Source organism: Oryctolagus cuniculus, chromosome 10 (assembly GCF_964237555.1).
Source record: "Oryctolagus cuniculus chromosome 10, mOryCun1.1, whole genome shotgun sequence".
Taxonomy (NCBI): Eukaryota; Metazoa; Chordata; class Mammalia; order Lagomorpha; family Leporidae; genus Oryctolagus; species Oryctolagus cuniculus.
This window is the reverse complement of record NC_091441.1, coordinates 70,665,885-70,680,968: the sequence shown is the minus strand read 5'-3', so window position 1 is coordinate 70,680,968 and position 15,084 is coordinate 70,665,885. Positions and strand designations below refer to the sequence as shown.

General features: G+C 50.6%; 1 protein-coding gene across 1 annotated transcript; it reads right to left on the bottom strand.

Moving 5' to 3' along the window:
• Positions 1-8,979: 8,979 nt before the first annotated feature.
• On the bottom strand, positions 8,980-13,675 carry MC5R (melanocortin 5 receptor). Its single transcript, XM_008260992.4, has 2 exons — positions 13,518-13,675; positions 8,980-12,440 (listed from the first exon to the last, which is right to left on the bottom strand). Exon 2 carries the CDS (start codon positions 12,401-12,403, stop codon positions 11,426-11,428), a length of 978 nt encoding a protein of 325 aa, XP_008259214.1. The 5' UTR covers positions 12,404-12,440; positions 13,518-13,675; the 3' UTR covers positions 8,980-11,425.
• Between the last annotated feature and the right edge of the window lie 1,409 nt (positions 13,676-15,084).

Here is a 15,084-nt window from a genome sequence, read left to right as displayed (position 1 = left end):
AAAACTCACATATATTCACACATATATACACAGGCACATACTTGCACATACACATACATATACACAGATGTGCAAGTACACATAAGCCCACACAGGCACAAATGCACCCATCATGTGCGCACTCTCACATGTACAAACACACATGTGCATACTCACATGTGCACATGTACTCACACACACCCCACCCACACAGGCACACCTCCATACACACTTCACTCACATGCACACAAATGTCAGAGTCCTAATGGAGGAGTGTGGGCCTGTGCAGAGAGCACCAGGAAGCCAAAGAAATCGAAGCCAGCCAAGGACTTAAAACAACAATGCAATGTGGCAATTTCATGAAGCCCCAAAGTCTGAATTAAGAGACAACTATGGGATGGGGGGCCGGTGCTGTGGTGTAGTGGGTGAGGCCGCCACCTGCAGTGCCAGCATCCCATATGTGTGGCAATTCGAGTCCCGGCTGCTCCACTTCCTTTTTTTAAAACAAAAAGTTTATTTATTTGAAAGGCAGAGTTACAGAGAGGCAGAGGCAGAGAAAGAGAACTCTTCTATGGTTCACTCCCTAGGTGGTTGTAACGGCCAGAGCTGCACCAATCCAAAGCCAGGAGCCAGGAGCTTCTTCCGGGTCTCCCACATGGGTGCAGAGGCCCAAGGACTTGGGCCATCTTTTGCTGCTTTCCCAAGCCATAGCAGAGAACTGGATCAGAACTAGAGCAGCCATGATTTGAACCGGTCCCCATATGGGATGCGGCACTGCAGGCAGCAGCTTTACCCTTTACACCACAGTGCTGGCCCCAAGCTCTGTTTCCAATACAGCTCTCTGCTATGGCCTGGGAAAGCAGTACAAGATGGCCCAAGTCCTTGAGGCCCTACACCTGCTTGGGAGATCTGGATGAAGCTCCTGGCTCCTGGCTTCAGATGGGCACAACTCCAGCCATTGCGGCCATCTGGGGACTGAACCAGCGGATGGAAGACCTCTCTCTCTCTCTCTCTCTCTCTCTCTCTCTCTGCCTCTCTGTAACTCTGCCTTTCAAATAAATAAATAAATCTTTTAAAAGAGAGAGAGAGAGAGACAACCATGGGGGCTGGCATTGTGGCACCGTGAGTTAAGCAGTGATTGTGACTCTAGTATCCCACATCAAATCACCAGTTCAAGTCCCAGCTTCTCTTTTTCTGATCCAGCTCCCTGCTGATGCTCCTGGGAAAATAACAGAAGATGGCCCAAGTATTTGGGACCCTGCCACCATGTGGGAGACCTAGATGGAATTCCAGGCTCCTGGCTTCAGCCTAGCCCAGTCCTGGCTGTGATGGCCATTCGTGGAGTAAGCCAGTGTGTGGAAGATCTCCAGAGCTGCACCCAGAGAAGCCAGGAGCCAGGAGTCTGAGTCTCCCACGTGGCTGCGGGGTCCAAGGACTTGGGCCATCCTCCACTGCTTTCCCAGGCCACAGCAGGGAGCTGGATCGGAAGAGGAGCATCTGGGACTCAAACTGGTACCCATATGGGTTGCCGGCACTGCTGGCATCAGTTTTACCCAATACGCCAGAGCGCCGGCCCCCAACCAATTATTTTCAGGTGGAGGAGGATTAAATAAGATTGTCCTTTTGAAATAAACAAGACATCGCAATTTTCACACACAAAATTTTTGTGCAACTTTCAAGGAATGAGGTCTTGGGAAGAATTCCCAGCAAGGGCTACTTTAACTCATTAACTGGTCAGAGGGTTAAGTGGAAGACAGAACAAAAATTTAGAGGTAAGTTCACTGCCACCTGCTGGCAAAAAAAAAAAAAGTCTGACCATTAACTTTATTATTGTTGTAAATTATTTATTTTATTTGTTTGAAAGGCAGGGAGAGACAGAGGTCTTGTATCCACTAGTTCACCCCCAAGATGCCTGCAGACATCCAGGATGGAGCCAGGCTGAAGCCAGGAGCCTAGACTCAATCAAGTCTCCTACATGGTGGCAGGGATCCAAGTACTTGAGCCATCACCTGCTGCCCCCCAGGGCACGCATTAGCAGGAAGCTGGATCAGAAACAAAATAGCCAGGACTTGAATCCAGATGCTCCAACATAGGCCACACTATGGCCTGCCCCGTGACCATCAACGTCAAAGGACCACAGACCTCTGAGTACGTGAATGGGCGTCCTACAGCAGGGACTTAGAGACATCACACTGTCTGCAGGCCCCTCTGGCTGAGGTTATTGTCTTGACTTGAGTGAACTAAGAGCTTCACTTTCTGGAGTTAGGAGCCGAGACAAGAAAGATGGGTCAAAGTGCCAGGGTGAGCTAAGACGCCTTCATTGACTCGACACTGGCAAAGGCTTCTGGCCTGGGAGAGGCTGAGGGTCAGTAGAAGCAAGGTGAGGACGAGGCCTGGATTCCGGGCAGCCTCCTGCCTTTCTGCTCCTCTGAGGAGACAGGTCCTACTTGCCTCCCAAGCTCTCTAACCGCATGCTGGAAAGGATCCTCACCCAAGAGAGTGGATTATGCAAGTTTCTATCTCTACTTCTTCCTGAAAATCCACAGAAATGGATAAAAGGGGACACTTCATTAAAGTGCTGAGAATAGGAGGGGAAATGTCAAGACTAAAACAGGGTAAGGAGCGGGCACTTAGCCTGGTAGTTAAGGAATGTGTGTCCCACACCCCAGTGCCTGGCTTTGATTCCTGGCTCCAGCTCCTGGCTCCAGCTTCCTGATATGCACACCCTGGGAGGCAGCAGTGACTTGGCTTCCTGCCTCCCACATGGAGACCCAGATGGAACTCCTAGCCCCTGACTTCAGGCCTAGTCTAGCCCCAGTTGTTGCAAATAATTGGGGAGTATACAAGCGAATAAGAGCTCTCTGTGTGTCTGCCCCCTCTGTCCACCTGTCTGTTTCTCTTCTTATCAAATAAACAAATACTTTTTAATAAATCTTAAAAGTTAGGATGAAGCTGAAAGGCATACGAGGCAGGTGGCCGGACAAGCAGACTGGAAGGATACGTGAGATACCCAGAAGGGAGCCCAGCAGGGTGGCGGGATGGGAGGCCAGCATGGCAGGAAGAAGAGCTGGACTATCCCTATGGGAAAGACCTGTGGAACTGTGGCCTGGCCTCCTCCACGCTGCACCACCAGGGGCCTTCCCAGGGAGGGCTAGGAGCAGCTGGGTTCCCTGAGGCAGGAGCAGACCCCCCGGGGGTAAATATCCTTCCATTTTCAGCTCAGGGGGAACAGAGTATACAGAGCCCTCGGGCCTGCTCACACCTGAACATGCTTCAGGTAGCCTGCCCATTGGTGCACCTGCACCTGCCCACTCACAGACAGCACCCCAGCTGCCTCGTTTGCTCAGCAGAGCTGCAGGGAAGCCCATGCAGTTTCCAAGTCACTGTAACCCTCTGCTTTGTTCACAAGGATGCACAAGAAGTGGGGTCACCCAGCACTGGAGGAAAACAAACCACGCAACAGGGAAATGCACAAAAGTACAACTTTGGAGAGAACACATTACTCAGTTAAGAGGATAGAAATTTCTTTTAATATTTATTTATTTGAAAGAGTTACAGAGAGAGAGAGAGAGAGGTCTTCCATCCACTGGTTTGCTCCCCAAATGTCCACAATGGCCAGAGCTGGGCCGATCTAAAGCCAGGAGCCTGGAGCTTCTTCTGGGTCTCATATGTGGTACAGGAGCCCAAATACTTGAGCCATCTTCCACTGCTTTCTCAGGTGCATTATCAGGGAGCTGGATCAGAAGTGGAGCAGCTGGGACTTGAACTAGCACACATATGGGATAATGGTGCTGCAGACAGTGGCTTTACCTGCTATGTCCAGCGCAGGCCCCAAGAGGACAGAATTTTTAAAAATGTATTTAGAGTCTTCAGAAAAATTGGACAAGATATGGATACAAGAATTCAAAAACAGCTTGCCATGAAAAAAAAGCAGTGGGAAGACACATAAAATGTCATAGACATTAAAATAATAATTTCTGGGGGCCGGTGCTGTGGCATAGCAGGTAAGGCCACCACCTGCAGTGCTGGCATATGAGCCATATGAGCACTGGTTCAAGTCCCGGCTGCTCCACTTCTGATCCAGCTCTCTGCTATGGCCTGGGAAAGCAGTACAACATGGCCCAAGTCCTTGGGCCCCTGTACCCGCATGGGAGAGCTGGAGAAAGCTCCTAGCTCCTGCCTTCAGATTGGCACAGCTCCAACCATTGCAGCCATTTGGGGAGTGAACCAACAGATGGAAGACCTCTCTCTCTCTCTCTCTCTCTCTCTCCCCCCCTCTCTCTCTGCCTCTGCCTCTCTGTAACTCTGCCTTTCAAATAAATAAATAAATCTTTAAAATAATAATTTCTGATTTAGAAATTCAGTGAGAGAGATAGGATAGGGGCACCAGGCTGAAGTGGTACTTAATGCATAGAGACAGAAGACAAGAGGAAGAAAACATGAACTATGAATAGGAAGATTAAGAGACACAAAGGATCCACCCAGGCAGCCAACAATTGACTGGGAGGAATTACCAAAAAAAGGAAAAGAAAAACACGCTCAGTGAAGTAAGAGGGGACAGGTGTGCAGAGTTGAAGACACACTTCTGTGACGGAAAGCTCGCATTGCCAACTGCCTCTCAGCCTGGCCTGGCCTGTAATTGGACTATGATGGCCAGCGCTTGGGCCACAAATTAGCCTTACAAATGGCAGAAGCATAGTTCATTAAGACAACATTGAGGGGGCCAGCACCATGGCTCACTTGGTTAATCCTCCACCTGCGGCGCCAGCACCCCAGGTTCTAGTCCCGGTTGGGGCGCCGGGTACTAGTCCCAGTTGCTCCTCTTCCAGTCCAGCTCTCTGCTATGGCCCAGGAGGGCAGTGGAGGATGGCCCAAGTGCTTGGACCCTGCACCCACATGGGAGACCAGGAAAAAGCACGTGGCTCCTGGCTTCGGATCGGCATAGCGCCGGCTGTGGTGGTTATTTGGGGAGTGAACCAACGGAAGGAAGACCTTTCTCTCTCTGTCTCTGTTTCACTGTCTGTAACTCTACCTGTCAAAAAAAAAAAAAAAAAAAGACATCAAGCCCCATTCTAGCTTTGAAATACTGACCCCCAACACCCACGCTCCTCTTCTGCAAAATAAAATGTCACCAAAATAAAACCTTTCACCTTAGGCCAGTTTTTTTGCAAGTTTTCTGTTAAACTCACATGTGATAAGCCAAACCCTAACTCTGTGCTGTCCAATAGGGTAGTCCTATAAGTAAACCTAAGTGGACTAGACCAAAACATAAACGCCAGGGCCTCAGTCACGTGTCCACTTGTGACGTGTCACTAGAAGGTGCGGTGGTGAACAGGACCGACAGGGAACATTCCCATCTGTGTCCCAGGTTCTACTGGGTAGCACTGTCGCACCTGACTCAAGTCCCTTCTCACGGAGATTCTCACACTCTGGTGAAGGAAAGAGAAGCCGTCCGCCCTCTGAAATGCCTGGCACAGCTCAGGGATGCAGAGGGTGCCCCCTGCTCACTGTGAAACATAAACAGACTCTGGACACGGAAAAGCACACGCCACGTTCAGAGCAGTCCGGCTGCCTGAGTGTGGAGGATGACCGGACGGCCTGCTGGTGCGCTGGAGACGACTGGAGGTAAAAGGGGCTGGGGCATCACCGCAGGTTTCGTCACGGAGGGAATGACACTGTCGATGCAGGGAGAAATGGAGGTGGTTTAGACGTGACCACCAGAGTCCAGGCTGAAAGGCAAGGAGGCAAACCCTGCACAGCAGAGGGCGCTAAGGTATGTAGGCAGCTGGGGAGGCCCTACAGGGCTTCCTGCCTAACTCTGCGGTGACGTCCGGGGAGACAGGAGGCCCGGACGGCCCCAGCGTCTCTCTGCACTTGCAGACCAAGGAAGCAACTTGGTTGCCGTGGATGAGTGGGAAGGAGGAGCCTTGGGGGGAACCCTGGGCCACCTGGTGTGCATCTCCCTAAGACACGGGGCAGAAGCTCAGAAGACAAGGTAAGGCTCGGAGTCAGAGAGCCAGGAGTCACACGTCAGAATAATGGATGGATGTTAGCGAGAGGAAAAGGAGAAGATGCCAGTGTAGCAGGCACGGGCGTAACCCACTGTGCCACAACGCCAGCCCCACAATCAGGTGTTTTGAAAGAGAGAGACACAGGCCACAGTCATAGAACCCTTACTACGGTGTATTGGTGTACATTACAACTTCATTATTAATTGTTGTGCTTGGTTTGGATGTTAGTATGTGTGTCTCCTGAAGGCCCACATGCTCACCTGCGGTTTCCAGCACGTTTCAGCGATCTCCCCTCTCGCCCTAACACACACTCTCTGCTAGAGGCTGGCTGTCACCACTCACAAGCTCCTGCCGGTGCTCAGGCCTTTCCCTCTAAGATTGTGATTTATCCCCCTGATTTTACTGTATTTTCCAATATCTCCTCTCTGAAATTTTGCACGCACCACTGATTCTCAGTGGGGGAAGAAAACATACCTGAGGACATCCTGATCAACCACAGGGACTTTTCCAAATGTGTCCCCTTGTCCCTAGTCTTCAGTGCACCCCCTGTGGGGATCCTTGCTATGGAAGTGTGTGTAGAGCCCACCTCCCAAGTCCATTCTTCATTACACAGATCATCTCCTGCACATGGGCTAGAATGAGGGCCCTTGACCTGTGTAAGCTCCTGGAGGACCAAGACACGGCACAGCTCCACCCTCAGCATCATGCTGGGCACACAGTGGGCGCCACACACAACATCCAGGTGCATCCTAGGGCTGGATTTCTAAGCCAGTGTGACTTAGCCTGATGAGCAAAATGTGAGTGCACCCAGAAACTCATTGGAGAGCTGTGTAAGGGGCCCCATCAGCCCAAGCCCCTGAGTAGCCACAGGAAGGCTCACAGCTAACCTGTGTGGAGCAAGTACCATGACAGAGAAACCAACCTTTGTGAGGTTAAGTGGCTGAGACTCGGGAGCTCTTTGATTCTCTGGGATAACCTTGGTTCTCAAAGTGGGGCCCTGGTGCAAAGCCCCAGCATCTGGGAGCTTGTTAGCAATGCAAAGTTTCAGCTCCAGCTCCAGCCCCACCAAGCCTGCACCTGCATTTTAGCAAGTTCCTCTCAGGTCCCATTGTTATTAAAGTTTGAAAGGCACTGGCCTTGACTATCCTAATACAGAAATTGTGACTACTCAAGAGGCCAAATCAGCACTAAAATGGGTGCACATTGGCCAGGAAGGATGGAAACGCAGTCACTTGAAAGACAGCAAACGTGTATAACGATGTGGAGAGGTTGCACTGTGGTTTGGTTATTAGTTTGTGTCAAAGACTTGGTCTCCAAAGTTTGCTAATGGTTAATGGATTGAGGGTATGAAAGCCAATCGTGGTGGCTGAAGTGACCAGATTGGATTAGGTTGTTGGCACAGTCCCCATGACCAAATCACGGTGGCTTCATAAGCAAAGACCACACAAACATCAACACACTCATTCTTTCTGTACCTGTGCTTCCTGGCTCACCACAGGATCATTCTTCCTCCCCACACGCTCAGCCACTATCGTCCTGCAGCTTCACCATGTGGCTGAACCAATGCAGCTGCCTAAGTAAGACTGCAGACTTCCAAAACCAGGAGCCAAAGGAAACCTCCTTCCTTCATAAGCGTGAGCTGCAGTCACGAAAATCTGACTAATGCAGGTTGGAAAACAACATCACTGGTTACTGCTGCCTGCACCTAATGAATCCTACCAGAGGGGAAAGTTTTAGCTGCCTGCAAGAGGGGCTCCACCTCCACCAACGTGGAGGCACAACACGGCCAAACTGAACACTTATGTGTCTTATCACAATGTTAAATATATGCATTGAATTATTTCGTGATAAACTGGAAATCATCTTTAGGAAAAAACAATTCAAGAAAATCTAGCATCAAAGGGCTTCAGAGTGGGGAGAAACAGTTCTTCCCAGGCCAATGAGAAAAGTCGAAACTAAGCTGAACAACACAGACCAATTAAAACTCACTTCTGGCTCTGGCTTCTAACCCTAGCTTCCTGCTAACTCAGACCATGAAGGCAGCAGGTGATGGTTCAAATAACTGGGTTCCTCCCCACCGTCCCTGGGAGACTCATATTGACTTCCCATCCCCACTGCTGCAGGCATTTGTGGAGTAACCCAGTGGATGTGAGCCCTCGCTCTTGCTCTCTCTCCCTCTCCCTAATTAATTTAAAACATAAAAGCTGAGTTGGCACTAAAAGCAATTCAAGGGGATGTTCTCATCATCACTACTAAATCTTCAGAGTAGACTCTGAGGAAAGTCGTGAAAGGATGCACTAAAATGGTCCTTTGAATTCTTTCCATTGGATCAAATGTCTCAGGGAAAAGAAATCAAGGCAAGATTTCCTTCCAAGTCCAGTAGGCTCCTGTTTCCACAATCAAGACAAGGAGCAAAAAGGGGAACTATGTGGTGAGTTTAAGGACTGGGTGTAGCTCTGCAGTGTACAGCGAGGTATCCCCTGGCCACGTGCTGCTATGTGCCTTCCCCTCTGCCCATCTGTGGATGGGAGAGCCTGCATGGTCCCCTGTCCCACCATGACTGATTGGCTCAGGGATGGGATCTGGTATGCTGTCTTTTTAGTTTGTGGGTCTGAAAATGCAGAGGCTGTCCGGGATCTTTTTCAGGGACTCCCTCAGCCACAGCTCAGATACAAACCCCGACTTGGCGGCAGTGAGGACTGCTCTTACAGGAGTCAGAGTATGGAGTAACAAGATGTAAAATATTACAAAATGTTTTACAATATGTCCACGGGTTTATGTTTAATTACATGTAGTGCTGGAACTGTGGACAATACTCCCACTTACCTTGAACTAGCCATGTCCTGAAATAATCCATGGCTCATTAGCAACTAGATGGCAAAGATTCTCTGCTGGCCATTGCTTCTAGTCCCATTCTGTGCACAGAATAGGTGATACCCCCAAACACTTGTTTACTAGGACACAGACTTTTCACAGTATATAAAGTCACATGTGTGTACAATTTTATTTTATTTATATCATTTTGAACTAAGAAATGGCCATCTTGGAATAAACATTGTTAAGGGAACTTTATCACAATTCACCTCTGGATGTGCCCTCTCATTTTGCAGAAGCTGTTGACAAACTGGCAGAAAGATCAAAAGCATTGAGTATATCTTTTCATATATCACATCAAGACAGCAACAAAGCATCAGAATGACCAAAGGGGTGGGTTGGTCTTCCCATTTCATTAATCATTTTCTTGAATATATTTTTACACAAAATAAAGTCCCTACAGAAGCAGAATGTTAATATACAATGTCATATCATATTCAAAAGTTCTGTGGGTTTTATTAAGGGGGGCAGAGACTTTGCTGGATGCCAGGGTCCAACTTGGGTATAGATATTTACCAAGTTATTACACACACATATTCTTTCCAAACAAAGAGGCGCCTAAACACTTGGGTTATTTCTGTACTATTTATAGAGTGATTAAAAGACATTGGAGAATTTCCTCAAAGACCTTTATGTAAAAACAGGTCAGAGCTTGTACTAAGTCATGAAGCACCTCAAGCAGAGGCTCACCCTGATGAGATTTCGACTCCCAGATGGAGCCAGCATAAGTCACAAGGGCCGAAATTTTATTCACCCCATATGATTGGAACTCTAGCAGTCTCTCATACTCAGGGCTAGTGGGCAGAAGAGTCAGCACGTTACAGACACTGAGTGTGTGCCGACTCCATGCAAGGGACTGCCGCAGGGACATGGGAAGCCGGGAGGCAGGTGTCACAGAGCCCGGAATCCTGTGAGACGCGTCACAGCGATGCTGGCCCGGTTTCCCACAGCACTGTCACTGGGATCACCCACTCCCATTCACCCTCACATACACGTGCAGCTCAGGGAACAGAAGACATGGGAATGGTCAGCCGCCCCTGTTAATTTGCCAGTTTCAAAAGATGTGGGTATTTGGGGTACACTTCTGTTTAGCCAGCACCATTTTTTTCCTGGACTCTGCAGTCCCAAGGGTAGGAGTCCAGCTGGAAGTCACTTCCCCAGGAGGTCCCTGACTTCGACAGGAATGGCCCTTCTTCCCTCCCAATAGCTGCTTGTGGTGCGACCCTGACAGTCCACTGCCTTATGTATCCTTTCCCCTTCACTGGGAGCAACCTGGGAGTAGAGGTCCAAAACAAAAGAGAAAATATTCACGCCAGCAAGACTGAAAGAATGGAATGTGAAAACCCAAGGGAACTCCTGCCCTTCCCTTCAGGTGAGGGCCCTGGGACAGGGTGCCACACTGCTGCTCCAGGCCACGCTCCGACCATGGTCGGCTCCTGGGTCCTTCCTTGCTATTTGCCCCCGCTGAGTCATTTCTTTAAAAATGAAAAGCAAATCCCTTATGTTGCTTTGTCAATTTACAAGAAATCCTTCCACGTTCTCTTGCAGTGCTCATGAGCATCCTGGGAGATCAGCCCGGGTGTGGAACTTGAAGCAACCAGTGTTAGGTCTTCTCCCTCTGTTCTGGACTGAAGAAGCAGACAGGGCCCCAGACCCTGGCTGGCTGTGGCAGTTCAGGTCAAGATGCTGCAAAGCACACCGTGGCAGGGCTTCAGGCACTAAAGCAGACCTTGTGCAAAAAGGGTCGAAGAAAGGTTGGCTCTGGGTAAGCACTACATACAGCACAGGGAGCAGCCCCTGCTAAGCCCCCAAACGCTCCCTGGGGGACCCTGGACTGGAGCAGAAGAACATAGTAAGAAAGAGTCACAGAGGCTTTCACAGCACATGAGGCAAGATTTGCTGCATAAAGTTATATGTCTGGGTCAGTGCAAAACCGTAATTGCAGAAACAGAATTAAAGAAAAGCCACCCTGGGACAATTGTGAGCACAGGCCAGAGATTCAAGGGTTCAAGAGAGGAGACTGCAGAGGCACCCACAGCAGATGAGCGGGAAACCGCAAAGGGAAAGGATCTGACCCCCCGGCTCTTCCTTGAAAGACAGGCACCACTCCCAGGTGCATCAAGCAAAGCACAAACCTGCTTCCAGGGCAGAAGAGCAACATGTGGTGTAGCTATGTGGTTTTCCTTTCACTAACAGCCAGCTCCCAGTCATGCATAGAAAATCATCCAGGATGTTGTCCACTCCCTGAGCACACCCTTGCCAAGTGCAAAAAGGAAGGGCTCCCCAGATGTGGACTGGAGCAGAGACACAATGGGATGAACGAGAACCATAGGAAAGTGTCACAGTTCTTTCTCCAAATGGAGAAGCAACAAGTGCATGCTTGTCACAAATGATCACTGCAGGGAGAAAGGAACACATCTTCAGCACAGGTCTGAGCTGGCACAGGGACCAAGGCAATGCCCAGTTTGGATTCCTAGGGCTCTTGCTTACCTGCTGGCTGTGGCTGACCGACCCTGTAAAGGAGGAGGAAGAAGAAAGCCATAGAGAGGAGAACTTCGTGTTTAATATCTGCCAGGGAACCTACAGGCTATTCTGAAGCCATGGCAACAAATAATCTCTTTAAAGGTCTTGCGCATCTCCTGGCTGCGGAAGGCATATATCAGAGGATCGATCACGGAATTACACATGATGAGGATGAGGTACATGTTGAAGTGGGACATGAAGCAGGAGCAGTAGAGGTTCTGAGGGCACGAAATCATTAAGATGAGATGAAGGAAGAAGGGAGCCCAGCACACGATGAACACACCCAGCAGCATGGTGAGTGTGATGGCGCCCTTCATGCTTGTCCTCTGCCGTACGGAAGTATACCCGGGTGCAGCCGCTATCCGCTTGACATGGGTCCGTGCCAGGAGGAACATGTGGATGTACAGAGACACCATGAGGAAGAGCATGGTGAAGAACATGGAGATGAGGCAGATGATGACGTAGGTGGATTCGTAGTAAATGATGAAGACGATGCCGCAGCCGGTGCAGAAGGTCCAGATGCACGCGATGATCACCCCAGAGCGCCTCGCTGTCATGATGTGGTGGTACCGCAGGGCATAGAAGATGGTGACGTATCTGTCCACCGCAATGGCCAGCAAACTACACATGGAGGCCACCACGGAAATGCAGATCATGGAGTCAAACACGTTGTCAATCTGACGCACAAAGGCATCCGCGATCACCAGGTGCTTATTATTGATTAAGTAGATAGTGATGGTCTCCCAGGCGTTGGACATGCTCACCAGCATATCAGCCACTGCTAGGCTGCACACGAAGAAGTACATGGGAGAGTGCAAGTTCTTGTTCTTCACGATGGCGCCGATGACCAGGATGTTCTCCAGCAAGCTGATGAGCCCCAGAGTCAGGAACACCTCCACAGCAATGCCCATGTCTTCACACGGCGAAGACCTGTTCTTGACATTTGGTCCAGAATGGTTGCCTTCTGTGGCATTCAAGTTGAGGTCCACAAAAGGCAGGTGAGATGAGGAATTCATTGCTCGAAAAAAGTGCTCCTCTGTTGGCAGCCAATTACTGTAAAATAGGATTTTCTCATGATCCTGAGAGGTTAGTAGTGTCCCAAAGAAACACAACAGCACGCCAACAGCAAGTGCAAGCTGACAAAGGCTGCGGCAGAGGCGAGAGCCAGGCTTGGCCAGTCTGGCTTGCAGTCCTGCCCCCTGGAGCACCGCCCCTCCAATATTCAGGCTTAAACTCCCACCAGCCTCTTGAAAACTCTGCTCCCTGCAAGATCCCATCCTTCCGCTCCTCACCAGCACAGCAGTGCCCTCTCCCTGCCTAGCATAGCTTCCTTCCTTCTGCCTGCTGTCCTAGTTGGTGCCCAAGCTCACCCTCCAACGTGTCCCCTGCACACAACCTGCAAAATCCCAGCCCCACACCCAGTGTTCACAACCCTAAGGCTACAGCATCCTGATTTCCTCAGGTTTCTCAACAGAGAGATCCCTATTCTCTTCAGAGAGACAGGTGCACTCTGAGCATTCGTCCCGAACCCTCTCAAAGCTGCAACACTCAGTCTTCACAGATACGTATAGCGAAGACTTTAACAAAGCAGCCTGCTTCTTTGGAATAACCACATATAAAAGGTGACTGTCTTCCATCTGAAAGCCTGGGTTACACATACATGTTAAAGTTGAAGAAAACAGAATGTCACTTTCCCCTCAATAAACACTTTCCCCTGACTTCTGCATTATTTGAAATTCCAAGAAGTCTCATCAGTAGATACTTTAAAAAGTCCCACATGAGCAGAGAATGAAGAAACACGCAATTTAAATTTACTGCTTTGTTGCACAATTTGTCCCTCGCGATTTATATTCAAAAATCCCTTTGCCCTGCAAACTCAGAGCATATCTGGAGAGTTGGGATTTCTGCCATCAAAGCTCATCCTTACATATTTATGACCAAGGAGCGTCTATTTTCAAGTTATGTCCAGGTCTATCATACTATCACATTAACCATCAGAGCAAGACGTTTTCAAAACTCACTGGGCAAGCTGGCTGCCACCTCTCCGTTCCAGTTCCCACGAAGGAAAGGAACGATCTCGCACTCTTTCCCGGCGACTTCAAGCAAATGCAAAGTTGTGTGGCTACTCACCGTGGTTCTTCCTGCTCCCGCCCGCAGGGCGCCTCGCGCCTTCCCGGGACTCGGACTCTCTCAGCCTGGGCACCCGATGTCCCCGCGCGTTGACAGCTGCCGGGAACTCTGAGCCATCGCCGGACCTGCTCCTCCAGGCCTGCGCAGGGCGCGGTCTCCTCGCGCGCTCGGGCCTTTACGCAGCCCGGGGCCCGCCCTCGCCTCCGCCCCCGCCCCCGCCGCCCCGGCCGCCCCCGCCCCGCACCTGCTCCGCAGCCAGGCGCTACTGGGGAGCCGGGTTCGCGGTACCCCCTAGCGGCGCAGCACCGCCCCGCACTGCCCCGCGCTCGGCTTCCGCGGCGCCCTCCCCAGAAGGGCGCGCACGTGTCGGTTCTTTCTAGCGGGTTGTCTTGTGTCTTCAGTGTTTTCCTTTTCCTCGCCTCTCTCCTCTATCCTCTCCCTCTCCCGTTTCCCCTCTTCCTCTCCCTGTCTTCCTCTTCCTCACTGACTGAAGTGCTCAAAGCCGACTCTCGCTACGGTTCTCCTCGACCGCGACCACTGGTGCACCCTGAAGCTCTCTGTCACGGCCGCCGCCCGGACTCTGCCACACCGCACACCTGCTAGCTGGCTGCGGCTGCAGCTCCCGCACACGGCAGCCTTTATTGTCACTTAAGCAGAAAAAGAGGAGTCCCTGGGATTGAATACCCTCCCATTTCTCTGACACCCAGAATTCTGACCTTCAGTCCCCGGGGCAAAATGCACAAGGCTGCTTTGCCATTATCGCTTTCTGTGGGCCCCACACAGGCTCAGACGGTGCTTCCAGTAAAGGTGAGCAACGGATGCCGCCATCCCCGTGGTCCTATGAACCCCACCCCGGGGAAGGGTGGAGGGTCCCCGTGCCAAGGTGAGAACCACAGGACCGAATTCTGTGATTTCCCGTGTTGAGGATGGTGCTGTGTTCTTACGAAAGAAGTGTCTGCTAGAAAAATTGCCGATGTTCAAGCATCCCCCTGTTTACTTCTCATGCTCGAGATCAGAGGGGGTCCTGCAAGAGGCTCTGGTTACCCCCCAACACCCCAATAAAGTACTAAATACAGCGGCTGCTGTGCACACCCGGGCTGTACTGGGCTTCCCTGGCACTGACCATGGAGGTGTGCATCTCTCAGCTTGCCTGCAGGTGCTTTACCGAGTGCTATGCATGAATTAGTTCTCTTACTCTTTCAAAACCCTAGGAAGTGGGTACTCATCACTACCACCCCACAAAGGAGGGGGCCAACACTTACCAAGGTCAGGTGGCAAAGCCAGGTTCCCAGCGCTGGGCAGCAGCAGGGCTGGTAGTTGCAACCTGGCTGCAGGGCCCACTGCCTCACCTGGCACAGCACCGAGGCCTCTCTGGGGAGACCCAGTGGGTGGAGCACACTCCTTTCAAAATGCTGCCAATTTCATTCGCAGTGGGTTTGTCTTCCTACTGCCTTTATGAAATTTCATATTTAGGTTTCCCTGAATTATTTAGAAAAAGGAGGGAGATGTTTTAATTGCTTTTCTATTCTGAAACAGTGTAAGTGCAGTTGGAATTCTTTGTTTCTTG